Here is a 27052-nt window from a genome sequence, read left to right as displayed (position 1 = left end):
ATGAGGGATGTACTGCGCAACCAAAAAGTTCGGGCAGCACAGCGCCTGTTGGTGAGGATAGCAGGCGTTCGCCCTCTTCTTGCTGGAGAGAGGTTACGTACAAGCCAAACATTCTGCAGGACTGTTTTCTAGAAGACTGAATGGTGATTTGGCCCAAATCGGTAGGGAGGGGCTGGCCTCGAAATATTTGAGGCAGGGTGGAGGACAGAACTTAAGAGTAGGATGGCTTACGGTCAAGTTAAGAAATCCAGTTGCTAGATAATGCTTCTGAGCCCTGCTTGCCTGGTATTTATAACATGTTAGCAGCACCAGCTCTGAATCTGGCTTCAGGTAGAATGACTGAGTGGGCAGGTGGGATTTTAAACTGAAATGTGTCATGAACTGCTGGCCTCATCGAGTTGTGAAGAGCATCTGCTTTACAGGACAGGGAGGTGGGGATCCAGTTGGACTGCTCTGGCCCTGGCATCTTGGTTAGCTTTGTATGTGTAAGTCCTTGTGGTACTAAGGCAGGTGAGGAAATTTTTAGATGTACATTAGTGAAGGAAACGCTGTTCCATTGTGGTAGAGCTAGAGGCATGTTTGAAGCTATAGACTGTAGATAAAAGGCATGTGGTAAATTTTAACTTAAAGCATATTCTGTTCTCAAGTTGTAACTACTGCCAGTCAGTGGCAGGCTTAGCAATTACGCGAACAGAGATCACGCTGGGTGTGCAGATATGCGTGGAATATGTGTGTAATGCGCCCTTGTTTTCCCGTGTAGGATCACTGCCATTATCAGGGATACGTGGAGGGGACCCTGGATTCTGTGGTTGCTGTCAGCACTTGCTCGGGGCTCAGGTAGCACAGCTCGTCTTTTGTGTCCCTGTTGTCACGTGAGTCTCGCGGCTCGCTGAACCTGAAACAAAATTCTTGCCCTGTTTTTAGCTACTGTTCAGCCAGGCGGGGATTCATTGACTGGGGCCAAGCTGCAATAGTGTATGCCTTTGTGCAGTCTCTTCTGTGGTATCTTTTGTTCATGTAGTTAATAGATATTTGAAATACCATTAAATAAGTTGCAATTTGTTATCAGAGTACAGTAAGTTGTTCTTTGACACAAATTTTGGCTTATTTTCTGATTTGGATAGATGGTCACTACAAAGAACTGTACATAGTGCAAAAATGGAAAGTCAAACACGAGTCTGCAAATTTTACAAAATTGGCCCTAAAGCTTATGCACATCAAATTTGATTGGAAATTTTTTTGCTTTGGGCTAATTTCCATATCTTTTGGGACTTTGATTTTTTGCAGTGCCATGCCAGACACCAAAGTGGCAATAGTAATTGAACTAAAGCATTTCTGTTTAAGTCCTGTGACTTAATTTTTTGAGCATTGCAAAGTCTTACAAAAATGTTTAATTTGCTGTAATTGTGAAGGCCCTATCCAGTGAAAGGCTGCTTTCAGGCTTGAAATGAAGCATGCTGTTTTGCAAGGACTGAGATATAGACATGCCTTTAGTTATCAAAGAATAATTGTTCCTTTGTTTTACTCTAAAAATCTGGGTAACTGTCCTCCGTGTTTAATGCAAGAATTTCTCACGCACTACCATATTTTAGGGGTTTGGTGACAATAGGGAACATCACCTATGGAATTGAGCCCATGGATTCCTCTTCTGGCTCTAAACACATTTTATATCGATTGGATAATGTGAAGAAAGAGCCCACGATGTGTGGAGTAGCCACTGAAGACTATGAAGGGGAACATACAGAGGAAAATCACCATCCCAGTATGACTCAGCTACTGCGAGTAAGTACTCCGCTGTTTTCTCCACAGTCCCCTATAATGCGTTTTGTGAGCGTTCCGCTAAGAATATGGAAGCAGCTTATCAGATTTCCTGGGGTTTAACACATACCTAAAGGTTTCTGATTGAGAGGGCTTTATACACTGCTGAAAAATTCAATTGCTTCAACAAAGCAGTTGCAATTTCCTTCTGCTTCTGCACACAGCAGTGAGAGTCGAGTGGCTAGCAGAGCTTTTTGGGGCTTTAAAGGGCAGGAACACTACCCGCATTGGAGAGGCTCGTTGACAAAGTATTGCATCAGAAGCCAGGAGAATATTGTGCTGTTTATTGCATTATCCTAACCATCAGAATAACAGTTTGGTGTGAAGGTCCCCCTTGTCCTTTAAAGACTGGCTGTACAGGAACAAGATTGCAGTAAAAGCAGGAGTATGAAAAACATTGTGTTTCACTTCAAGGTTGTTGGCATTTGCTTGTTAGTATCTTTCTGCTCCTTTATAAAAAGTGTATGCTGTCTTTCCAAAGAAACCTGTGTGAAAAGTAAAAAGGTCCCTTGCTTTTGAAACACGGGAAATCTTTGTGCAGGTAAATTTTAGTGTAAAACACTTACAGAGAAATTGTCATTGCATTGGATTACACTTCTTGGTTTTGGCTTGTTTTTGTCTTGGCACAGTGTGCTTTGGGTGTGTGTCTCAAACCACTAGTTGTATCAAGTGAAATATGACAAAGTCATGGTTTTTTTTTGTTTACACTTGAATTAATAAAATTGAAGTTGTCTAAAACTTTTTTCCGCAGAGAAAGAGAGCGGTCCTACATCAAACAAGATACGTGGAGCTGTTCATAGTTGTGGATAAAGAAAAGGTAGGGATTGTGTGTCACTTTCCCTGCCTTCTCCCCAGGAGATGGCTTGAAAAGCCCTCAGTCTTCGTTACTCCCAAATGGATTGTTGAAAGACACTGACTCTTTAGCCAAGGTTATGCAAATGTGCTAACCTAAAACTGAATACACATGTTCTGTGCAACAGTCTTCAGGGAAAGAGTAAACTGTCAGACACGGAGAGTTTCTATCAGCAAGGAATCTAATAATGTAAGGAAAACACGTGGCAAAAACTGCCTTTGCTGTTTTCTCTTGAATATTGAGCTGTTGAGCAATAGCAATGAAGATGTTGCTGTCTTGATTAGCATCTTCTTGACAGGAGATTTGGAGCCAGACAAAAATGTTTTTCATGTTACTAGTCTTAAAATGTTTTGTTCCTTTTTCTAACTCTTGTCTTCATCTCTTCGTGACTAAGTTTCTTTGTCTTGCAGTTTGAAGATTTTGGGAAGAGTGAAACAGAAGTAAGAGAACACATGGTGCAACTGGCAAACTTCCTTGACAGTGTAAGTTAAAGCTACACTGAGTGTAAGTGGGAATGATGCTGTGTGCAGCAGCCCTGCAGCTCTGTTTACTTTTGTAAACTTCCACCTTGGAGTCCGTTCTGTTACCACTGTGGTGAGAATGAAATAAAGGTTTTTATGAAGCCAGGAACTAAACCTGTTCCCTCGGCCATCATGTTGGTGACTGATAGAGCTCAGAGTTGCGCCTGCACATTGTGCTGGAGGACTGCCAGAGGAGCAGGGGCTGCAAAGCGATGGCAGTATTTATTGACAGTGGGCTTTTGTGAATGCATCACTATGAAAGCTTTTCCACCTCTAAATTCATCTGCAGTCATCATACTTGAGAATTAATTTAGGGAACTCTTCCAACCTGTGCTACATACAGTGAGAGACAGGACAGATTGTTGCGATTATTGCAATTCTTAAGTATTTGTCAAGGTTAGAGAAAAAACTTGTCTTTCAACTTGACTGTTTCAGACGATGCTATTTGTCAGGATTGAGACTCCTTTTTATTTCTGTTTTGGATTTTCTCATTGATCCTGTAGCTAACGAAAGTCTGAATCACAGGGAAAATGCATTCTGGTGATTTGAATTGTGTACTAAATTTAAAAGAAAAAAAAAACCAAAACCAAAACAAAAAACCAAACCCAAACAGAAGAAGTAGATTCTTGCAATAAGATACATAATGCCAGACCACTTGTTCTTATGTGAAGGTCTTCAGAAATATTTCTCCATTTTTTTTTTTTCCTCCTCAGATGTACATCATGTTGAACATCCGCATTGTGCTGGTTGGTCTAGAGATTTGGAAGTATGAAAACATTATTAGCACAGACGGAGGTGCTGGTGATGTGCTGGCAAATTTTGTACAGTGGCGAGAGAAGAATCTTGTTTTGCGCCGAAGACATGACAGTGCCCAGTTTGTTCTGTGAGTTGCAGTCCCCTCCCTTTGACTCTTAAGAAGCTTATTCTATTCCTGTCTGCTCAGCCGTGCTCTAGTATCAAAAGTAGCCATTGTATTTCAGCAGAGAACCCAGTGCAATCTGCTGTGGTTTATGTACTCGTGAAAACGTTCCAAGTCAACTTAAGCATTTTTAAGAAGGTTTCTGTGGTCCTTGAATTCAGTGTCCTCTCTGGCGGGTATATTGCTAAATAACAATTTATTTTTTTTTTTCCTGTCCCATATGTCCTGCAATGTTCTATGTTGTGTTGTATTGTATAAAGCTTCCATTCAGATAATCCTTTGTCAGGTTGTACACCGGTTAGACTTGTAATCTAGGGCTTCTTTACTTGAAAATAAGCATAAACCTGGTGCAAAGCATTGCATTTTAATGGAGAAAAAGTTGTTTCTGCAGTTGGTATCCAGAAGCTAGCTGCGTGGTTTGAGCTTTGACACGTGACGTTAATCTGTCCGTCCCTACTGCCTTAAGCTAGCACAGAGCTTCCTGAGCTGTCGTCTCTGCCCCGCTTCCAGGACGCCTGCCCCTGTGCACTTCCCGCTCCCGCAGATAGCGCAGTCCTTAGGAAGTCACTGCCCAACGTACAGAAAGGGCAGAGGCGAGAGCACGCTTCGCACGGGGCAACAGCCCAGCCTGCCCTTGTGCAAAGCGGTAGCTCCCCTTCCCGCAGGAGCTGGGAGCCTCTTCTCCTCCGAGGCAGAACAGCACCGTTCAGGTGATGAGGGTGAAATGGCTGAAAAAATACTCATTTTTAAAATTCTTTTATATGAAGTAAAATGTAGTGCATTGTGCTGTTGCACTTAAGCTTTGAGAACTGTGTAGAAACAAAATAAGAGAGTAATGAGAAGGAAGTTGACAAGGAAAGAAATCTATGGAGTTTGGCAATAGTAGAAAGGCAGCTAACAGCCAATTAAAACAAATGATTTTAAGGGTGGACCATTTAGCTGTTTATATTTAGCAGGAAGATACGGAAGAGGCCGACTTTATCTGCAAGCTCTTGTCTTAATTTAAAAGAATAAAAGAACCATGAACAGAAAGATAAAGCTGAATTGGTACATTCATACCCACAGTCAATAGTAGCGCTCCTAGCAGTGCTCCTTTGTTAGCGTTGGAAAGCTGGAAAAGCCGGATTTTGTGCCCCACAAGCAGAAGTGATGTATTGAGTGGCTGTACGGATGGGCTGTGCTGTTGGCAGTATCGTGTGTCTGTGTGGTCGGGATGATTGCCTTTCCTTTTTCTCCCCATGACTATAGGAAGAAGGGGTTTGGTGGCACAGCTGGAATGGCCTATGTTGGAACAGTGTGCTCCAAGAGCCATGCAGGAGGCATTAATGTGGTGAGATATCTTTAGTGATACTGTGAATGGGATCAGGATAAGAGTTTTGCACTCCAGAATTCTTCCTGGAAGTGCAGAATCTTTAATAACAAAGCTGAAGTGGCTTAGTGGGGCCTTTTATGTGGTCCCCAACCGTTTCTGGCACTTCCGTGGTATCTGAATCACAACTTTTCTGTAGTCTTCTGCATCCTCTGCTCAGCCTCCCCTTTCCTCAGTGTGCAGCACTCATGAAAAAGGGACAGGATTTCTCTGCTGACATTTTAAGCACCCCTGCCTTCGAAGTATGTGGGAGCTGTGGATGTTCTCAGATCTGTCCTCTGGTGTCTGCTTGACCTGCACAGTCGTGAGCTCCTAGAGCAATGCCGGTTGACTGCCCTCTTTATGTGAAATTGCAGAGTGTTAATGAACTGAATTGCTGATCTCGGATAACTGGCGCTCCCAGCAATCTTGTTTTCTTGGACTAGTGACAGAAGTACTGGAATTGGAGTTTGCATATTTAAGGAGATTTGGGCTGGTGTGGAGAACTTTAGTTTTTGTGTTAATGTTGCAGCTGCACTGGAAAGTAGAGGTTCTTAGGTAGTGTCCCAAATATGTTTATCTAAGGGCTCTTATTACTAAGCAAATGACATGTACTTGGTTGGAAAGCAGGCAGAGTTGGTCTGAGAATCCTGTTAATGTAGAGACAGAATGACAGAAGTGTCTTTTTGGCACATAAGTAAACACTGACTTTCTCAATATAAGCTGTCCGCTAATTTTCTTCTGTTTTGTTCTTGTGCAGTTCGGAAGAATCAGTATACAGATGTTTGCATCAATTATGGCTCATGAACTGGGACATAATCTGGGGATGAACCATGATGATGAACGCGTCTGTCACTGCGGAGCAAGCAGTTGCATTATGAGCTCTGGAGCGTCGTAAGTAACTCACAAGAGCGAAGGCATTTTCCGAGGGTCAAAACGCCCCACCCATGCGCTTAGTTTTTACAGGCTGCTTTCATCTTCAAAGTACTCTTGCAAAGAGTCATGTCACGCTTGCAGCTCATGGGGAAAGCAAATGTTACCCTTGCTCTACAAACTGAGCGAATGCTTGTGGGTTGGCTTAGTGTAACGATAAGCTCATGTTCTCTGTGGCAGGGGATCGAGGAACTTCAGCAGCTGCAGCGCAGAAGACTTTGAGAAACTAACTCTCAACAAAGGTGGAAGCTGCCTGCTCAACGTTCCCAAGCCTGATGAAACCTATAGCGTCCCGTACTGTGGGAACAGGCTGGTAGATGCTGGGGAGGAGTGTGACTGTGGTTCACCAAAGGTTAGTAGCTTGTGGGTCTTACAAATGCTGCCAGGGTAGCCTTGCGTGAGCCTCACTGGAGAGGGGACTGTGCATGGCGGAGGGTGCGATTTCTTGACATTCACAGCACTTCTGTTTTCAGGAATGTGAAAGTGATCCTTGCTGTGAACCAGGTACTTGCAGACTCCGATCCGGTGCTGAATGTGCTTATGGCGACTGCTGTAAAAACTGCCAGGTCAGAGACTCAAACGTGTTATATGGAAGTGTTCTTCAGTGGCTGAGAAAAGGAGAGATTGGCCTAGCCTGTGCATCTGTGAGAGGGAATTGTCCTGCATGTACACAGCACCCGCCGGGGGCTTCAGATCAGTGCCCTTTTTTGGGGGGCATATTGTGGGTCGGGTGCAGTGTTCGTCTCTGCTGTAAGGTTTCTATTTTCTGATGCAGTTTCCCCCTCCCCTCTCTCTTCAGCTCCTTCCTGGAGGAACCGAGTGTCGGGCAAGTAACAACGAGTGTGACCTTCCAGAGTATTGCAATGGCACGTCCCAGTTCTGCCAGCCGGACTTCACCGTTCAGAACGGTCACCCGTGCCACAACGAGGAAGCCTACTGTTACAATGGCATTTGCCAGTACTACGATGCACAGTGTCAGGATATTTTTGGCTCAAGTAAGGAAGAGCACAGTGTTACAATTTTTCTAGGAGACGTAGCTAAAAGAATACACTAAGTTTATTTAAAATATATTTACTGGTTTTACTGTAACAAAGACCATCTGGCTTTGGCAAAGGATTTGGAATAGTGGTATTTATGGCTTAGCCTTCACACATTCGTCCTTTGTTGCCTTTAATGCTGTGCTGGTGATTCAAGTAGTAATTGTCTTGCACTGATCATTCCTGTTACAGTGGGGCTTCTGGAGTATAGGGCTGTAAAGAAGCCATGAAGAAATATCAAATGATATAATTCACTCAATGTTAAGTGACTATTTTTCTCTCTCTCTTTTTAAACTTGGAGCCTTATAGTGCTGACGTTTTCACCTCTTTATTGTTTTGATCGAGTTCTTAAGCTCTCTGTGCTGCATGGAACATACTAGGTGTAGCAGGATAATTGCTCTGGGTAAAGGAGACACGATGATATGAGATGTTTCTGTCCCTATTTAACTTGGTTCCTCTGTCTGGGGGGTGGGTTGTTGTTTGCAGAAGCCAAAGCAGCCCCCAACATTTGTTTTGCTGAAGTGAATTCCAAGGGTGACAGATTTGGCAACTGTGGTTTCCATGGCCATGACTACAAGAAATGTTCCAGCTGGTGAGTTGAGCCCAGTGCTCAAGAAGTTCCTAAATGTATCATTGAGAATCCTTATTTGGGTGATGTAGTATTAGTTTGGGGTGTTTTAGCAGGTGCACTGGGGAGAGACATGTTGTCACATAATCTAACCTTATTGACATGTATGCATCATACTGAAGCGACAGTGAGATAGCATAGAAAAGATGTGTTTTATCCTAATTTCTGAAGCTTTTATTAGCACTTGAAGCCCCCACACTTACTCAGTTGTAGGTTTTATTGACTTTTGGTTCAGATTGTCTGGCTTTAACTCTTGCACATAATAGTTGAAATGAGTTTGAGTGTTCAGGCAATTCTTCTGTAGCTGGGTTTGAAGCTTTCGGGCTCGTGCTGCAGTTTCCCGTGTGTGCGGTGTTCTGTGGCTTCAGGGGATCTGTGCGTCATGTGTTCAGATGTGGGGCTATGGCAGGGAGAGTGTGTTCCACATCTCCCATCATTGATTGTTCTTATCCTAAAGCGTTCACATACAGAAAAACGAGTAGCAAATCATCATGTTTTCTTTAATGTAAAGATCCCAACAGCTTAAAAGAAGGGATAAATCCATACTCTTGCAGCACTGAAATGAAGCCCAGCTCAATTTTGTTTGGCGAGTTGCCTCCATTTTATTTCCAAGTAGTGTCTTCCAGTAGAAAGAAAAGATCATATCAAATGCATGATAGTCTTTTTCTGAGAATAAATTCAAGTGTCACTACAGTATTCATGTGTTGATGTTGTAGGAATGCCATGTGTGGGAAGCTGCAATGTGAAAATGTGAAAACTATGCCTGTTTTTGGAATTAAGCCTGCTATTATCCAGACTCCCATTAGAGGCACCACGTGCTGGGGTGTAGATTTCCAGCTAGGCTCTGATGTCCCAGACCCAGGAATGGTGAATGAAGGCACCAAATGTGATACTGGAAAGGTAATTAACAATTAAAAAGTGATTTCTTAAAGTAATAATTCGGGCTTTTCATGCTAATAAAATTTTCAGCTGCATTGTTTCATGAATATTTATGGCCATTAATTTTTTTGATGCCTGTAGTTACCGCAAAACTGAGCGAGTCCTTTGGTTCCCCACACTGCCTAGTACTGCAGTGCATGTGCATAAAAAATGTAATGAGCCTTTCATTTATAGACGAAGCAAAAGAAATTAAGTTTGTTGAGAGCCAGAATCTTTGCTCCGTCAATGAGCAGGAAGAGCTAGGCACAGACAAATGCCTTTAAGACAACTTTCAATTAAAATCCAACTGAACTAAAAAGCCTAGAAGCTTAGCCCCAGCAGAGGAATGCACATTCCACATATCCTTACTGTGCACAATTTAATTGCTGTTCCTTTACATTCAGACTAGAGACAAAAGACTTCCAGTGACAGTTCAGACCCCATACTGAGAAGCCTTTTGTAGAACAGACGGGTTTCTGTAGAGTTGGGGTTCATCACGTAAGAGTATGAGACTTGCTTTGTGGTCAGTGAGCACAGAGTGGCTGCAGAGCCGTGTGCTGTGGAGCAGGCAGGCGGGGGAGGAAGGGGTAGGTCAGGGAAATGCCATCTTGCTTCATTTGTGCGCATCTCTCAATGCCCCTAGATCTGCAGGCACTTCCAGTGTGTGAGTGCCTCTGTTCTGAACTACGACTGTGACGTGGAGAAGCAGTGTCACGGACACGGGGTAGGTAGAGCAAGAGCCTCCGCTCCTACTGATAGTCCACTTACGATGAACACTAAGTCTGTAAGTTTTGGTATAACTGGCAGTATTTCTACATGACGCCCTCTGACATCTTTATTACGAGAATACTAGATTTTTAGAGCCAATGACCATGCAAATATATAAACAGAGCTTTTTTTATCAAAGGTCCCAGTTTGAGCCAGGTACACTGTAATTGTGCTTAATCAATAGTGTCTATATACTAGTCATTTTTGCACCTAGGAAGTCTTTTGCCCTTCTCTGTTTAAGGCTGTAACTAATGTGGAATAAAGTAATCATGATGCTAGATGCAGTGATTAAAAATATTCTGTGGGGTTTTTGAGGATGGGTTTTGCTATAAAAAGCTGGTTTTCGGTACTGTTACTGAGAAAAGTGCCATTAACAGTCAGCAAAAATTGGACCGAAGTTATGTAAGTTGAGCAAGTTTTAAAATGGTGGATAGTAACTTAATTCTTCTGTTTGGTTTAACTGTAAAACTCTCTATAAAATGTCTCTGGGCAAGAGAGCCTATAACAGTATCAAAAAAATCTTTGGCAAAAGCTCTTAAGATGATATTTTTTTGCCAGGCAAGAAGAATTCCCAATTCCAGTATTACTAATGTAATTTGAAACTCTGCATCTCACAAAAAAAGAAAAAGAAAAAGAAAAAACCATGCTCTTTAAGCCATTGGGATAGCTAATCTTTGGAAGCTCATCCTGAACAATGCTGTGCTTGCTCAGTCATGTGAAATCTTGAGATGCCTGGCCAAGGACTATTTAGAATTGGCGTGGGAGTTGCCCGTTACAGTCTTCCAGGCTGAGTGATACGGAAGGGACAGAATAGATGGTCATGGCTACTGCATGCGGCTTTTAAATATGTGGAAACTTAAGTTACTAAATAGACCTTATTGTGATGTTTGTGTTGTTCAAATACAGGTGTGCAATAACAACAGGAACTGTCACTGTGCAGCAGGCTGGGCCCCTCCTTACTGCGATACCAAAGGCTACGGAGGAAGTCTGGACAGCGGACCTCCTTATAATGGCAAGTAGTTGTACGGCATCTCCAGGGCTGTGGGCCTGTCTCGCTGAGGGTGGTGCTGGGCTGAGCGCAGAGTGCCTGACTGCTCTGAAGCAGCTGACTTCTGGTGGCTGAAGTGCTGGCGGTTGGCTCTTCACCAGGTTTCGTTTGCAAACAATTCTAGTTAAGGTTTTGGGCTCAAGGTGTTGCACTTCTCTCTTTGGGTGCTGGGGATCTGTAAAGAAACTGGGCTGGTTTAATTGCCTTCAGGGGATTTCTGCCACCTTGGACCAAGATCTTCTTGGACTTCTCTGTATCCAAGCTGGGAACTGAAGCCCCTTCCATTCTTAGATCCAAACAAAACATGAAATTTGGCCGAGGATGTGGGTGCAGATCCATGGATGTGAACCTGCATCTCCACGAGGACATGCTGCTTCTAGCAGTGGTGGCAGAGATGGGTGGCTGCTCTGTTCTGGTATCTGCGGGTAGTTGCATGTGCACCTGCAGTGCAGTCAGGACTAACATCTGGCCGAGGTGGTCTAGGGCAACACATGTTGACAAGCCACTATTTTATTAATGTTTATTATTTAAGTGCAGACAGCATGCTTTGTTTGGTAGTAAATACAAATGTAGTCCCTGCCCCAAACAACTTACAGTCTAGAAGAGAGGTACGCAACAAAGAAACGGGGAGATACGGAGGTTTGTGACACTATGTTGTTTGCAGACTTCTGGTTTGCCCCTTTTTTGTGGAGGGAAAAGATGGGTTGGGGAGGGAATTTTGTGGGGGTTTTTTATGTAGTCTTTCCCCCAGGAAGGGTACTAGGTCAATGTTTGACGTGGCAAGATGATGTATCTATGTACTTGGAAGATATATGTATCTATGTTTGAATGTGAAGAGTGGGAAAATGGTGCCTGGGGCAGGGGAGCACAGTTCATGCACGTGAGAAAGCGAACTGAAAGAGGCTGTGAAGCTTACTTTTCTCACGGACAGTTTGAAGATGAAATAGGAAGCCAAATCCAAGCTATAATTTGGAGAAAACTTGTGCAATGCCTGTGTGGAGTATATAAAGATGGGATTGATGTTGTCCCTTCCATGATCTGCAAGAATGATCCTGAAGACTGTTTTTCATAAGATGGTGTGGGTTTGGGGAGAAGCTAGACACTATGTTGATGCAATAACAGACTGGACAATCACATTGGAGCATGGACAGATGCTTCAAATCATCAGACAAAAAAAGGGAAAGGCTTTTTTTGTACAGCCTGCATTGGAGAAATTTGCTGCATATAAAAATGTAGATATTGTTAAGAACCTGAGTTCTTTGCCTACAGCAAACAATGGTAGGAGAAGAGGAAGATTTAGGATCAGACCAAAGGGCAGAAGCTCTGCTTTCCTCTGTTTCAGTTGAGCTCACAAGATCTTCACAGTGATGTAGTGGAAGAAAAATTAGGTATTGATCTAGTAATTCAATATACTATAGCCCAGGGTATCATGGCACATACAGTTCTTTCATCTTTGACCAGACAATCCCTGTGAAAAGATAATCAGAAAAGAATATATTTGGGCATATATCTTGCAGTCTTATTAGATTCTTTAGTTTTTTCTTCTATGAAAAATGGAAAATAGTTGTAGAACCAATCTACCAAATATTCACTGCTGCAGTGAGTCAAGTGGTGGTAACACCATGTAATACTTTTTTTCTTCTCCGTCGTTTTGTCCCCATCAGACAAAGACACCTCGCTGAGAAATGGGCTGCTGGTATTTTTTTTCCTGGTCCTCCCACTCCTTATAGCTGCTGCTCTGGCATTTGCAAAAAGAGACAGGCTGAAGCGATGCTGTAGAAGATTAATGTCACGCTGCCATTCGTAAGTATAGTCTTCTTTTTACCTCCTCCTCTGCCCTTTTGAAGTAGTCCATAGACACTTGTTTACACAAGCCAATGCCAAAGTATGGAGGTATATTCCAGTCCCAAGATGTCAGGCAAAGGCCCCTGCATCAAATGACACATGTAGGTTGCTCCGGGCAATGACAGAAAAGATAAATTCATCTTAAACTGAGGGAGCAGAGAACTTTCTTTTTACCATTACATTTGTTGCTGTGCATTGGTGATGGGTTTTATATTTTTGGGTCCCATCTTTAGTATAAAGTGGCAAAATGAAGCTGTCATAGTCCTAAACAGAAAAAGGGTTATGTTGTTTATTAGATATGTGGCAAATACTGTCTTCCTGAGATTTGATATGTGCTAAGATAGTATAAATCCATCTAATGGGTTTGAAGTGCTTGGATTCATAGCCTGCATAGCCATTCTGTCAAGATTATACGCTCACACAGTCCCTATCAATTGGATTTCAGGTCACTTCAGTCACCACCTCCTAGAACAGAAACCGAACCGAGAGACTACCACCACAGAGGCTTTTCACACGGCATGCCTTATGCTCCAAGAGGTGTTCCCATGGTAGGAACGATCCACTTTTCATTACTTTATTTGCTACCTGTTACTCTAAAGTAACAGATGAAGGCTGTTTATATATTTTTTTGCCTTAATAAAAGCTTCAAAGTTACTTTATTTTTTCATTTCTGCAAATCAGGTTTTCTCTTTGCTAAGAGGCAAAGAGGAGAATTATTTCCTAAGGTGTGGGGGAGGCACTCCTCAGTTTCCCACTGTTTAAGCTTTTTTGCGGGCTGTGCTTGGCTTGGCAAGCAGTTTACCTGCTTTGCTACCCCCTTTCCCTTACACTGGAACCCCCCGCCCTGCCCGAGGAGGGGAGCAATCCTTGCCAGCTCCCTAGCTCCACTCCTTTGCAGACCAGTTATCTCTCTGAATGCAATAACTAGCCAAAGCACGCTTGCAGAACAAATCAAACGCTTGTTGTGATCAGCCTTTCTGTTTTTTCCAAAATACAGTACTTTTCAGACTGCTGTTGCTTCTTTCTGCTGAGTTTCTCAGAAGGAAAGAGCAACTCTGACATTTCCAGGTTTGTTTGCAAGTGGTCTTAAATGTCACTTAACTAATGAAACAAATATTTCAATTCCCTAAGTGCAAATTTGTGAACGTTCTCGTTATGTTTTCTTTGTAGGATATGGAACCAAATACCTTTCCCGTTCCATCTTACCCAGTTAACCAGCATCCTCAGCAGGCTTACCACCAGTCTTACTACCCATCTCCACAATACCAGGCGCCGCAGCCACAGAAGCTGCCGACAAGGTTGGTTGAGTTATTGCAAATAACTATTGGCAGTTGCGCTGATGTATATAGATTGTCATTGCCTTCATCTCTGTAAGCATTAGGGCATTTCATCACGTATTATACGCAAGCAGGACTGACCTTTTATTGAAAGAAGTTTCTTCTTCGTTTCACACTGCAGAACTAAAGTGCTATTACCCATAGCATTCATGTTACACACTGTCACGGCTACATTTTGATTAACAGGTTTCAGAACGCTTTTCTGGGGCCAGATTAGCCCTGCATACAGGTGAATAGAATGCTTCTCAAAATACGCAGTTTAAAAAGAAATTACTCAAAAATCTGTCATTGTGCTGATTCGTAAACGTTATTGCCAAGTACAGGATCATTTCTCATTAACTCTGAACAGAAAGTTTTCCTTTATTTTTCATTTTACTTTTTAATTGTATTTCTAAGATGTAATGCCTATGCCATAAAACATGCGTATCCAGAAAGCACAAGGTATCGAGAGGGAGTCCTTCAGAATAGCTTGTGTTGGTGGGAAACTCGTGGGGGTCTTCAGAGTGTTTTGGGAAAAATGGTGTGTAACAAACGGGGGTTCCCTGAGGATTTCAGGCAATGGAAAGCAGAGTCTGACCATGGCGTGCTCGAAATGAGCCTTCAGCGTGGCAGCTGAGATTGTGAGAAGCAGCGTAGCTGGCCGGGGGGGAGTCTCCGCAGCGGCCGCGGTGCTAGTGCCGGGCGAGGGACGTGCGTGTTGGATGTAGTCACCTGGACTGACGACGGCTTCTCTGTCCCCCTTGTAGGCCACCGCCTCCGCAACAGAAATGTGTACCTCAGGGACCTCCTCCATCACAGCAAAAACGTTTACCTCAGGGACAGTATTTTCCTTCTCGACCGGCACCTTTGCCTCCCAAATAGCTTTTGGCTTCTTTGGGGCCTTCACGTGAGCTGACCTGTTCACTGAGACAGAGCTGAAATTGCAGTTATCCTTCTTGCATTGAGTGGCCCATGGTAATCCTGGAAAGCCTTCCTTCTGCAGCCTGGGATAAGGCAAATGAGATATTGGAACGAGGAATGTAAAACTTTAAACTAAATACCTCTACCAAAGCTACAGGAACTGAAAACATCTAACCCGTTCTTAGATCTGAGTATTGTGGCTTTGTAAACTGCAGCAGGGCTGTCCAGCTGGAAGTGGAGCAGCCTGCAGTTAAATCATCTTTAGTACAGCACTTGGGAGTTGCTTTGGGTTCCCCTATTTCTGCGATGAGCCCTGATAATGAAATTGTCTGATTTGTTGCCGTCTTTCTAAATGTGCAGTGAAGAATTGAAGTAACCCATACCGTTTTCAAAACAAGGAAATCTGGCCAATTAATTTAAAATTATTTTGCATGGACTGGAAAATGTTATCCATTTACACATTAATGGCACAAGTGAAATAAGGTATCAGTGTACTTTTTCAGAGGAAGATAAATATATTGTAAACATGTTTATGCATGTATATATGTTTATTGATGTGTAATAATGCACTTAAATTCTTACTTCCATGCTGACTGACACTAAGCTGTGCTATATGAGCACTAAGTTTAATGGTTTTAAATTAGTAGTTGTGAGTTGCTGAATGAGAATCCTGTACTAATTACCACTAATATCATGAATGGGCAATGAAAATAAAGGTACGAAAAGACATGGCCATATTTTGGTTTTAAAAAACGGGGTGCTCTTAGGTTTTAATTTGGGTCTAAGGACTGAGTAGCAGTCCCTGCAGAACATTGAGAAGCAAAAGGTGTCTGTCTGCCCAGACCACCTGAGCTTCTCTGAGCACTTTAAACAGGAACCTGCTGACTCATGCAGCCCTGTCACCTAATCCTCAAAGCTTTTTAGTGTCAGTCAGGATGCTTAGAGGCTAACTTGCGTTAGGTTGGACTGCCATCCGTTTCTACACCACTGACTAAACTAGATTCTAAAACTGTTTCTGAAAAGCAGCGTTTAGCATTTGGTGTGCTGGCCGAGGAGGAGATCTGTTAATCGTGATACCGTTGTGCCGTGGGTAGAAACTGGATGCTGGTGGTCACAAATAGAAATCTGTTGCACAAACTTCTGCTAAAAGTGAAATAAGTACTGAAAAGAGTGCTTGGCTTTTTCACTTTGTGCTAGCCACCGAGTACAAACTCAATCTGTAAAATCCCCCATAATATTGCCAAAAAAAAAATCTTTTCTCCTGTATATACATATATAAATATATATATATAGTGTTTGCATTTGCAGTAATAAAATACTTGAACTCCTGTGATTTCCCATAAACTTAGACTAAGATTTATAACACTATTAAAATATGTAAAACGTCACCTAGAATATCACCAGGTATTTGTGGGGGTCTTCTGTTTGTTCCAAGATAATCACTTCCTAATTTGTGTTGTATTCTGCTCCGTTGGGGCTGTCTGTCTGTCTGTCTGTAGCGATTAGCTTTGCAGCTGAAAGAGGCAGATGTCCGCGGGAGCCTCTCCAGGCAGCTCTCGGCTCCAGTGGGCCCGGTGCGGAGGGTGGGGACGGGAGGAGGGAATCCAGGGAATGAAGTCATCCGAGAGAGAGATGTACTTAATTGTATTTGAAGCTGTATGTGTGAACTAAAACTATGCTGAAAACGGTGCCTTTTAATAGATAAAGAGTTTTTATACTTCCAGCATGCTCCTTAGCAGTATTTGCAGGGTGGTGGTGTAGGGCAGTGAACGTGCTGTTTTTAGAAGCGATCCTACGGAAAGGAAATAGCTCAAATTTTACATGTGTTGAATTATTGAAGATGACTACTGACTTTCTTTTTTTGAAGTGTACGCTTATCCCTGTCCCCCGAGTAGGTCTGGAGAAGGTGGAGGCCGTGTCCGTGTCCGACGCCTTTCAACCTTCGTGCTCTGCAGAACCGTCCCCGCTCTGCGCGGTGAGGCGCGGCGCTCCCGTACCCTCGGGGTCTGACGAAAGGGCTGTTACCGACCCCCTTTGTAAGAAACAAACGAGCAATAAAGATGCCGGTTTTGTACAAGGCGTTCTCGTCCGCCTCTGCTTTCCGGGGCGGGCGGGGCCGAACCGGTGCGGCGGGGCCGTTACCGGCCGGGTGATGGGGCCGCTGCTGCTGCGGGCGCTGCTGCTGCTGCTGCTGCTGCGTGAGTCCGGGCCCGGGCCCCCCCCCCGGTCCCCCCCGCCCTTGGGGCCGCCCCGCACCGCCGGGGGCCGGGCTGGGGCCGGGCTGGGCACCGCACGGGTCGGGTCTCTCTCCGCTCCAGGCTCACAGGCGCTGTCCGAGATCACGGTCCCGCTGCGGCTGCCCGCAAACGCGACGGGAGAGGCGGTGCCTCAGCAGGCACGTTGCTTCGGGGGGCTCCGTGCGGGCAGTGGGGGGGGGGGGGTGCGGAGGAGAGCGGGGTCTCCAGCTGCAGAGGAGGGGCGGGGGGGTACAGATGTGCTGGCAGCTGTAACGGAGGCACCACGCCGGTGCTGCCAGCACAGCAAAGGCTGTGCCTGCTGCTTGAGGAGGCACTGAACTCTTGTGCTTGCCCTCGGCGTTTGTAGTTGCCCTCAGAGCGTGCTTTTCCAAAGTCGGTGTTCCTAATGCTTCCTTTCTCTGCTTTTCCGCACGCACAAGGACGCGGTGTCCTACGTCCTCAGGATAGAGGGGAGGCCGTACACCATTCACCTGCAGCAGCAGTAAGTTGGCCCTGGCGTTGCCTCGTCTGACCGCTGCTCTCCTCTTCCCCGGCGGCGGTGGCGGCTGGGCCACGGGCTCTGCCCCCGGCACGGGACGGTGCCGGGCTGCGGGGCGATCCCCGCCTGCAGGCGTTGGCACTGGTGCTGCTCCCTTGGGCTCTTTCCAGGCCCTGCAGCTGCCGGGATTGTGCCCCGCTGCAGGCACGTCCCAAAGCCCGCAGGGGATGTGTACGTGTGTGCCACGCGCCCGAGTGCCGAGGGGTGGCAGAGGACTGGAGGGGGGGTTGAGGGATGTTTGTGCCCGTGAGCCCTGATGCCAGCAGGTTCTGGATCTGCCAGAAGCTCTGGCATCACCAGTGCAACAGTGCAGGCCGCAGGACCTGGAATAAGCTCAAGAAACTGGGTAAGAGATACTATTTTCAGTGCTTCGCTTTATGCTTTTCTTTTGTAGTGTCTTTTTATCTGATGATTTCAGGATTTATGTGTCTAATAAGAAGGGATCTTTGCATTCTGATTCAACCCGTATCAAGGTAACCTTGGATTGCTTTGGGGTTTTTGTACTGTAAGTGTTGCAGCATAGAGCTGCTGTTTGGGCGACGGGTGAGGGAATTGCCTTCACGGCCACGGAAGGGGCTCCCTGTCCTCTGTCATGATGTAGGGAGGCTGCCACTACCGGGGGTACATCGAGGGCTTCCCCAGCTCGGCAGTGACCCTCAGCACCTGCTCGGGGCTCAGGTAACGAACCGCCACCTCCCCGCGCTGCCGTGCCCGTTAGTGCCGGCGGGCGCTGCCGGGCCTTTGCCGCGGGGGAGCCCAGGGGTGCCCCGGCAGCCTCGCTCGAAGGCGGCTGGGGCTGGGGCTGGGGCTGGGGCAGCCTCCCCGACGCGGCTGCCAGCACCCGGTGGCAAATGCCCGGTGACAAATGACGCACCGTCACCGTGGCAGGGGCTTGCTGCAGTTTGAGAACGTCAGCTACGGGATCGAGCCCCTGGGTTATTCTCCTGCGTTCGAGCACTTTGTGTATCGAGTGAGTGATGAGAAGATGGCAGGTTCCCTCTTGGCCAGCAGCCACCCCGCGAGAGGGCCAGGCGGGCTGACAGCAGAGGAGATGTCCTACAAAGCACATGGAGATGACGAAGTGAGTGTGTGCCTGTTCTCGCGGTGGTGCTGATGTCCCCGTCACGCAAGGAGGGGTCCGATCCCGCAGGAAGCTTTGTCCGGTGTCGTCTGGATGGAGGGGGTTAGGAGTGCTTGTGATGGGATGTCGCATGGATCGTTACTCATCTGGTGCCTAATGAGAGGCGTCACCAAGGTAGAACGGGTTCTGAAAAAAGTCAGAAATGGCGAAGTCGGAATGGCTTCTTACCTTATGCTAATTTGAAGACAGCGTCGAAGCATTGCTTTTGAATGGACACTTGAGCAGTGTAGCAAACCTCAGGAATAAGGTGGCTGTAGAATATAGAAATAAGTAGCATTGGAGACCATTTTCTTTTTCAGCCACTATCAGCTGCAGCACGATCTCCCAAATACTTCAAAGTGTACGTAGTTTTGGACAAGGCTTTGGTAAGTCCGTGCCAGTCATTTTCTCGCTTGTGTTTGCCTGACTTCTGTGAGCATAGAAATGGTGCCATTTCTCAGCTTTTATGTGTATTTGTTTTCCCTTTTGAAAAGTTACGTGTACTGTGGATTTTGTAGGAAAGAAAGAATGAAAATTCGTAGCTCACATTTACATGATTGGATGTTGGCAGTCATTTCAGCGTTTCAACATTGTTCTGCTTCATCGTGGTAAATGCCTTGTCTGCTCTTATGTCCTCTTGGGTTATTTTTCAGTACAACTATATGGGTTCAGACACAAATGCTGCAACGCAGAAGATAATCCAGGTCTTCAATTTAGTCAACAGCGTAAGTTTTAAATTCTGGTTTGTATTGTAGTAAGATGATGGGGGGTTTGACGTTAGTAATGGCCACCTATTTCCCAGCTGCTTTTGGTTTTAGGAGGAAGTTATGTAAAAAATTCCAGGTCTTGGCTCACGATGTTCTGGCCGTGATGGCTGGGCATGGCAGGAGCTCCTAGCTTCTCAGCAGCCTGGTCCAGACTTGATCAGAAGTGGGCAAGGGGTTTAGTCCCAGTGGGCTAATACAAAAGTTTGGCCTAGCAACTGTGAAAATACACTTTTTTAAAGCTGCAACGGCACTAGTGGTATGGTCTGTGCTAAAGTTACAGTTAGCTGCTCGGGATGAGTCTTGAACTGCGACAAGTTGGTATGGAGGAAAGTTCTGTTGAGCAGAATGGAGTAGGAATTCGCAGGACCTGCCTCCCCGTTTCCATTTCACAGGAACCAGGAGTAAGCTGTCTGGCATTTATAGCCTGTAAAGTGTTTCCCGAGGAGGTTTTCTCTAGACACGTCAATCTGCTGCAAATTAACATCCTTCCATATGTGGTGGCAATGTCTCATGCAGATGTACAAAAATGCGGGCGTTTGCCTTAAGGCAGCCAAAGTCCAACATTTCGAGGCTGCCTAGATTGTTCCCCTCTCTGTGCTGCAGATCTCGTCTCACTGATCAGCCATACAATTAAATCTGTTTCCACTCAGGTGCTTATAAGCAACTTCTAATCCTGTTCTTCACTCCACTGGTGCTGTTAGGATTCATGTGTATAATGACAAGTTAGTCACAAAAACCCGAAAATCTTCCTACAAAGTTATTCGGCTTTGTTCTCATGCCTCTTGGTATATCCTTTTGGTTTTTGGGTTTGTTCATTCTATTTGTCATACAGATGTCATTCAGTGACTGACAACAGCAATTGGCTTTTCCTACATGATTTATTGTGTATAGAGCTGTAATTTTGCTCAGAAGGAAAGGTAGGTGAAGCAGGCGTTTCCTCTGTTATGCTTTCAGATGTTTAGTGCTCTTAATGTTACCATTGTGCTGTCCTCTGTGGAGCTGTGGACAGAGAAGAATAAAATATCGACAGCAGGGGAAGCAGATGACCTTCTACAGCGATTTTTACAGTGGAAACAGTCATATCTCACTCTGCGGTCGTATGACATAGCTTATCTATTAGTGTAAGATAAAGGTTTCCTTACTCGTTAAAGGTTACATGGTAGAAATCAGTTAAACCAATGTAAGTTGAACTATAAAGATTCCCATGAAAAGTGGGTTTTTTTAAAGAAACATATTTCTTACATATTTCCTAATTCCTTAACATTCCGAAAGTATTTCTTTCAAGACAGACGTCCTAGCCGGCCTTTCAGTGGCGATGTAGCGTACGCGATTGTGCCGCCCATCCCGGCAGCCCGTGGCTGAGGAGAGGCTCCGCTGCTGCCCTGGCAAGGGGACGGCTGCAGCCCTGGTCCCTGCCTGGCACTCGGCACAGGCACCGGCCGCCACGCAGACCCGGCCAGCAGCTCCCCTGGGCTGGCGGGGGGCACCGGGGGACAGCGGAGCAGCCCAGGGGGACCGAGGGGGACTCAGGCTGTACAAACCTGGGATCCCCCACAGCAACAGGGCGTCCCGGGCTGGACGGCCGGTGAACGCGCGTGTGTTTCAGGTACAGGGACCGAGCAGCGTTCGTGGGCGCAACGGCTCCGGGAAAGGGGTGTCAGAGAGACGCTGCTGGCGCAGTGGCCGTGGTACGGTGCCGCCGGTCCCCCGCCTGTCCCCCGCCAGCCCATGTGTCCGTGAAGCCGGAGCTCGCCCACGGGCGGCAGGGACAGGGACGGGCGGGAGCATCCGTGGCCGGAGCTGGGGTCTGCCGGGGTCTGCGCAGGGAAGGCGCAGCGGCGGCAGCCCTGCTCTCTCCTCCCTCTAGTACCAAGAAGCCGTGACGCTGGAGTCCTTCTCCGTCCTGCTGGCGCAGCTGCTGGGACGCAGCCTGGGCCTGAGCTACGACGACTCCCGGGACTGCCGCTGCCCCGGGCACGTCTGCCTCATGAGCCCGGAGGCGCTGTGAGTTGGTCGGGTCCCGTCCCTGCCCGCGGCGTTGCCCGGGGGCTGCGGGGGCCGGGGCAGATGGGGCGGGTGGGCAGGATGCGCTGGGGGAGATCGGGGTCCCCGGCAGCTGCCAGGCCGGTGCCGCGGCCAGCGCCCGTCCGGCTCGTGCAGCCGCGTGTCACCCGCAGCCTGGCCGAGTGTGCACGGCGCCGCGGTTGCGTGGCGGGGATGATGGCGGGGTGTCCTCTCATCAGAGGTGTCCTCGACGAATGTCATTCTGTTGCAAAAATTACAACAAATCAGAAATATCTGCTTTTATTCCTTTAAGAAGGAAAAAAAGAATAATTAAATTAGTGATTCAGTGCTTAATTTGAAAAAAGAGACCTTTTCTCTCCAAAAGCGAGATATTTCTGAATGCCTCTCAGTCTCTATTAATAATGAGTTGTAAAATCGGGTTTCACAAGTGAACTGAAAGACACCCAGGGGACCATTGCGCCTTGTGCCAGCATCTGAGCAAGTGCTTGAATTGCACAGAGATTTTGAGTGAACGGCGGTAGATGTGTTAACGCAAACAAGTATGGATAATTGCTTTATTTTAGACGTTTCAGTGGGGCAAAAGCCTTTAGCAGCTGCAGCATCAGGGACTTTGAAACCTTCCTGAAGCACAATGGAGGCGCGTGCCTTTTCAATAGACCCCGCTTGACTGGGCTGTCCTACCGGAGAGCGGCCGTCTGCGGCAACGGCGTCGTGGAGCCCGGCGAGCAGTGCGACTGCGGGGCGGCGGAGGTGGGTGCTGCGGGAGTTATGGCTAAATATGTACATTTGTCCTGTTCGTACGTTTAGAATAACGAACCCTTGAGACTAAGGGCACGGCTGAAGTAGAGGCTAGCCCAAGAAGGATTATGTCGGGTTTTAGATCATTTCTATGATGGCATCGACCTGATGGCAGCTTTGCCCACTTTCTTCTGCTAGATAGTGCCCAAGTGTAGCTTTTGGGGGAGAAGAAGGAGAAGAGAACCTCTGACAGTAAAAACCTCTGGGGGAACAAAAAAGTAGAGTAATGTGGTTTTGTGATGTGTCCCCAGGCATGCTTGAAGGATAAATGCTGTACTAAAACATGTCAGTTTAAGCCAGGAGTGAAATGTTCCTCTGGATTATGTTGTAATGAATGTCAGGTAAGGCACGTTTTTATAATTATCGCATGATCGTCATTTATTTTTGGAGAAATAGTATGTTCCCATGCTGAAGGATGGAGACAAACTTACCGCTGTGCAATCGGAGAGGTTCCTGGGGAAGGGCTTTCCAGCTCAGCTCCCTCAAACCCCCGGCAGGAATGTTACTGGGGAAAAACTGTCTTGGACAGTGTAACGTGCGTGCGGTGAGCTGAGTGCCTCAGCGGTGGTCCCGAGGGCCCGGGGATGTGTCTCAGGACAGCGCCGGGAGGGGCTGCGTGGGGCCTGAGAGGGGACGAGGCTGGTGGGTGCGTAAGGGTGGAGAGAAGAGTCCTCGCTGCCTCCTCTGCCAGTTCAAGCGGAAGACCTCGCGGTGCCGCCCCCCGCCGATGCGCAGTGTGACCTGGCCGAGTTCTGCAACGGGTCCTCCGCGTCCTGCCCCCCCGACCTGTACGTGCAGGACGGGCACGGCTGCGAGCACGGCACCGGCTACTGCTACAAGGGACGCTGCCAGTCTCCGGACCTGCAGTGCCGGCGGCTCTACGGGAGAGGTAGCAGAGGCTGCTCTGGTTGTACTGGTACTACTGGTGCTGCCCCGGCGCAGGAGGTGGCCGCGGTGGTAACGATGCTCAGTTTGTGTCTTTGCTCTTTGATGCACCGATCTCAGGTCGGTCTCACTGATTCTTTTTAGCCTGCTTTTGGTGGAAATGAGGGTTTGGGTTGGTCGGTAACTCATTTTTGATAGTTCCCCCATGAGCCCGAACCCAATTTCAAGCAGCTGTTGAAGCAGGCGGGTTGTTAGGGGCTGCACTTGCACGTATCCGATACGAGTGATGAGGCACAGCGCTCTGTGCAAGACTTGTGCCTTGTGTCGCAGCTTCTCCTTGTGCGTGCAGTTCGGGGGCAGGAGGGAGAGCAGAGACTGTGGTGCCTGGGAGGGGTGGGTGCAGTACCCAAAAGGAGGGCAGAGGGGTGGAGTGGGGCACCCGAGGAGGGAAGGAGACAGCTTTAGGAAAGCATTTCAAGCTCAGTTTTGACTCTGGTTAATATGTACTTCAGTAGCCAAACCCAGCACAAGCACGTAGTTCTCCCAGTTCTTCAGAGATAACAAAGAAAACAACAACAAAAAAGCAAATTATTATCTGTGAGCAAATGTAATCAGCGAACTAACCTACCGTTTGCTAATCCCATGTTTCTGGGGTTCAGGACTGCTGAGGGTTTGGCAGTTCAGGGACAGGTATTATATTTTCTCTAATTAGTGAACAGCATCTATGTTCTGCTGTGAACAGGGTGAAAAATTAAGAAGTTATTAGATACCACAATATGTCCCTTTGTGTTCCTTTAATTTCTAATAAATACTATTGCTAAACTTGTAGGTTCAAAAAACGCTCCTGTGGCTTGTTACGAGGAACTCAATAGTCAGCGGGACAGATTTGGACACTGCGGGTTCCAGCCCAGGCAGCGCTATAAGTCCTGTGCTTGGAGGTATGCTCTAGGGAAAGGGCACTTGGCTCCGCTAAAAATGCATATTTAATTGGGACTTTACAGTCAAGGAAAGTACCAAGACTCCCGTTGATAGTAAGATCTGTGAAGCGATAAATAGAGTTATGTGTGTGTTCTCCTTGTTAGTAGTATGGTGTCTCTCCTTGTGTCACGGATCATCTCTTGGACTTCCCAGTCCTGCTTATTTTTTCTTATCATGCAGCGCTCCAGATTTGTGTTGCGCTGTTTAATGTTTCTAGTGTTTCATCAGGTAGCCTACATATACATGTGTGTGTGTGATACACATCCTATGCAAACTGATTTTATAGGAATCTCAGATGTGGAAAGTTAATCTGCACGTACCCGTACAGCACTCCATTTCCATCAGATGCTGCTGCTGTTCTTTACGTCCGAGTGCGTGAGCATTTATGTGTATCTTTGGATTATTTGAATACACCAGCAAGTCTGGATCCTCTTCTGGTTCCGCCAGGTACAAAGTGTGGTTATGGAAAGGTGAGGAAACATTTTATAATAATCTAAAATGCCAGATATAAATTGTAAATATTAACCAGGTTTTAGAAATACTTGCTCCTTTGCAGCATAAGTGTACTCGATATTTACAAACACGGTAAAAACATGCAAATGTTACATTAAAGGTTTGGCATGGTGTAAGCATTAGACATAACCCAACCCCAGGGTACTAACTGTAGCTTTTTAAAAGCACTGTTGTTGTTTTTTTAGAAGCAGTGTATTTTCACTCCCTTTTGGGACATAAGACTGATGGGCTGAGTGCTGCGATGGTAAAGCCATGCTGAACTGGAACTGTTGTGGCTTTTCCTAGGTGTGTATAAACAACACTTGTCACCCACATTCTGTCCTGGGATATGACTGTGACAGCAAAGTGAAGTGCCACGGCCACGGTGTAAGTCACTCCACGCTGCGCGCGTGGTGCTGCGGAGGGTGGGTGGCTTTGTCGTACACATTTGCGGTGGCTTTGTATGGGACGTGCTCAAAGACCCATTTTAGGCTGATACTCTACAAAATCATGACCTTGTCAGCTAATACACCGAGTAAAACCATTTAAACTATTGGTCCTAAAACCAATATCAAAATATAATGACAGTTTTTATTCACTGAAATGGAGAATTTGATGGTTTGTTTGGTTTATGGAGGGGGAAAAAAAAGAAAGCAAAACTGAAGGAACATGGAATTGAGGGCAGCGGAGCCAGTGTAGATAAAAAGTGTTGCGTGGTTGTAGGGAGCAGGAGAGCTGCACTGTGATGCATGGAGGGATGCTGGGCTCTCCGGACCCCTGCCTGGCTCTGGAGCGCTGATAGCCGGGGCAAGCTGCTCCCATTTTCTGCTTATCAGACAGAAATGCGCGTGGGTTTTGCAAGAGGGTGATGTTTTATGCTTGTTCAGTGTGTCAAGGCTATTAGAGCCTGCACTTTATGGTGTGTTCCTTTTCTGATACGCTTCCTAAATCGCCAGAGTGCTAATAAGTGCGCGTAGCCTTGTCCCAGCCTGGCCAGCGGCAGCGAGACCGATGCAGGTCTGGGCAGGAGAATCCGTTGCGTGAATTCATGGCAAACTTTAACCACCCGCCCCCGGGCTTTTCAGGTGTGCAATAATAAGAGACATTGCCACTGCCACCCTGGCTGGAAGCCCCCCGACTGCCTGCAGAAGGGATCCCACTTCGGGGGAAGCGTCGACAGCGGCCTCCACGTGACGGACAGTGGTTAGTACCCACAGCGGAGGTGGGGACAGGCGCCGGGTTGGGGTCCCCGGTGCAGGCAGGGAGGGTGGCGGTCCCATGCCCCTGCCTGCTGCCAGCTGGGCTGTCTCCTGCCAGGCCTCTCCCTGCGGCAAGCGCTGGAGGACGCGACGCCGGCCTGGCCGGTGCTGGGCTCCTGCCTCCTCCTGCTTGCCCTCGCCGGGGCCGTCTGCCTCGTCCTCCGGCGGCGGGTGCTGGGCCGGCGCTGCGGGTGGCAGCCCCCAAGCATGGAGGGGTGAGTGGGGGGCCCTCCCTGCCACGGGATCCCTGGGGGTGACGGGAGGTGCGGGATGGGGCCACGGTGTTCCCCCGGCAGGGTTGAGGTGATCCCTGGCGGAGGGTGGGGGCTGAGGTGATCCCCGGGGCTGAGGTTGATTCCCTCGGGGGGGTATGGGGGTGATTCCCGGGGGGAATATGAGGAGACTCCCCAGGGCTGAGGTGATCCCCGGGGGGGGGGGTGAGGCGCTCCCGGAGCCAGGCCGCGGCTGAGGCGCTGCTCCATGTCTCCATGCAGCTCCGCCGCCGAGGAGGGCAGCGACCGCTCGGAGCCGGGGCCGGAGCCGGAGCCGGGGCCGGGGCCGCGCCGCGGGCGCTAATAAAGGCGTTGGGCCGAGCCGCGTGTCCGCGGCTCTGTGCGGGGCGCGGCGGGGCCGTTACCGGGCGGGCGGGCGGGATGGGGCCGCGCCTGGCGCTGCTGGCCGCGCTGCTGGCCGCGCTGCGTGAGTGAGAGCCCGGCCCGCACCCCCGGGCCGCCCCTGCCGCCACCCCGCCCGGGGGAGCCCCGGGGCACCCCGCTGGCGGACACCCCCCACCCCCCACCCCCCCCCCGATCCTGCCAGCGGGATCCCGGCCAGCCCGGCACGCAGGGACCTCACGGCCTGGAAGCTGACGTCATGTGCTGGAAACTGACCTCACGGCCTGGCAGCTGATGTCACACCCTGGAAACTGACATCATGTGCTGGAAACAGACCTCACGGCCTGGCAGCTGCCCGCAGGCCAGCAGCAGCTCTCCCCACGGCCACGCTCCCCCCGTGCCCGAGCCCTGCCGGGTCCCGCAGCCCCGGCCGGCGGCAGGGTGT

General features: G+C 47.7%; 1 protein-coding gene across 1 annotated transcript; it reads left to right on the top strand.

Annotated features, from left to right (window-relative positions):
* Window positions 1-779: 779 nt before the first annotated feature.
* LOC127025241 (uncharacterized) lies at window positions 780-26569 on the top strand. Its single transcript, XM_050910105.1, is given in 39 exon segments — window positions 780-837; window positions 1593-1782; window positions 2570-2635; window positions 3082-3153; window positions 3906-4075; window positions 5360-5441; window positions 6220-6353; window positions 6573-6744; window positions 6866-6958; window positions 7192-7387; window positions 7916-8021; window positions 8774-8957; window positions 9619-9699; window positions 10650-10755; window positions 12456-12594; window positions 13082-13184; window positions 13807-13934; window positions 14720-14833; window positions 16766-16848; window positions 17192-17256; window positions 17551-17612; window positions 18064-18142; window positions 18271-18347; window positions 18558-18711; window positions 19110-19175; window positions 19443-19514; window positions 20511-20677; window positions 21163-21244; window positions 21424-21560; window positions 22145-22331; window positions 22631-22720; window positions 23071-23098; window positions 23101-23268; window positions 24094-24202; window positions 24529-24712; window positions 25041-25121; window positions 25820-25973; window positions 26070-26208; window positions 26488-26569. Coding segments are annotated over 38 exon segments (4359 nt in total). The 5' UTR covers window positions 780-837; window positions 1593-1635.
* Window positions 26570-27052: the final 483 nt, after the last annotated feature.

This window comes from Gymnogyps californianus, chromosome 23 (genome assembly GCF_018139145.2).
Source record: "Gymnogyps californianus isolate 813 chromosome 23, ASM1813914v2, whole genome shotgun sequence".
Taxonomy (NCBI): domain Eukaryota; kingdom Metazoa; phylum Chordata; class Aves; order Accipitriformes; family Cathartidae; genus Gymnogyps; species Gymnogyps californianus.
Note: the sequence above shows the minus strand (reverse complement) of the source record. Positions and strands in the feature narration are given on the sequence as shown.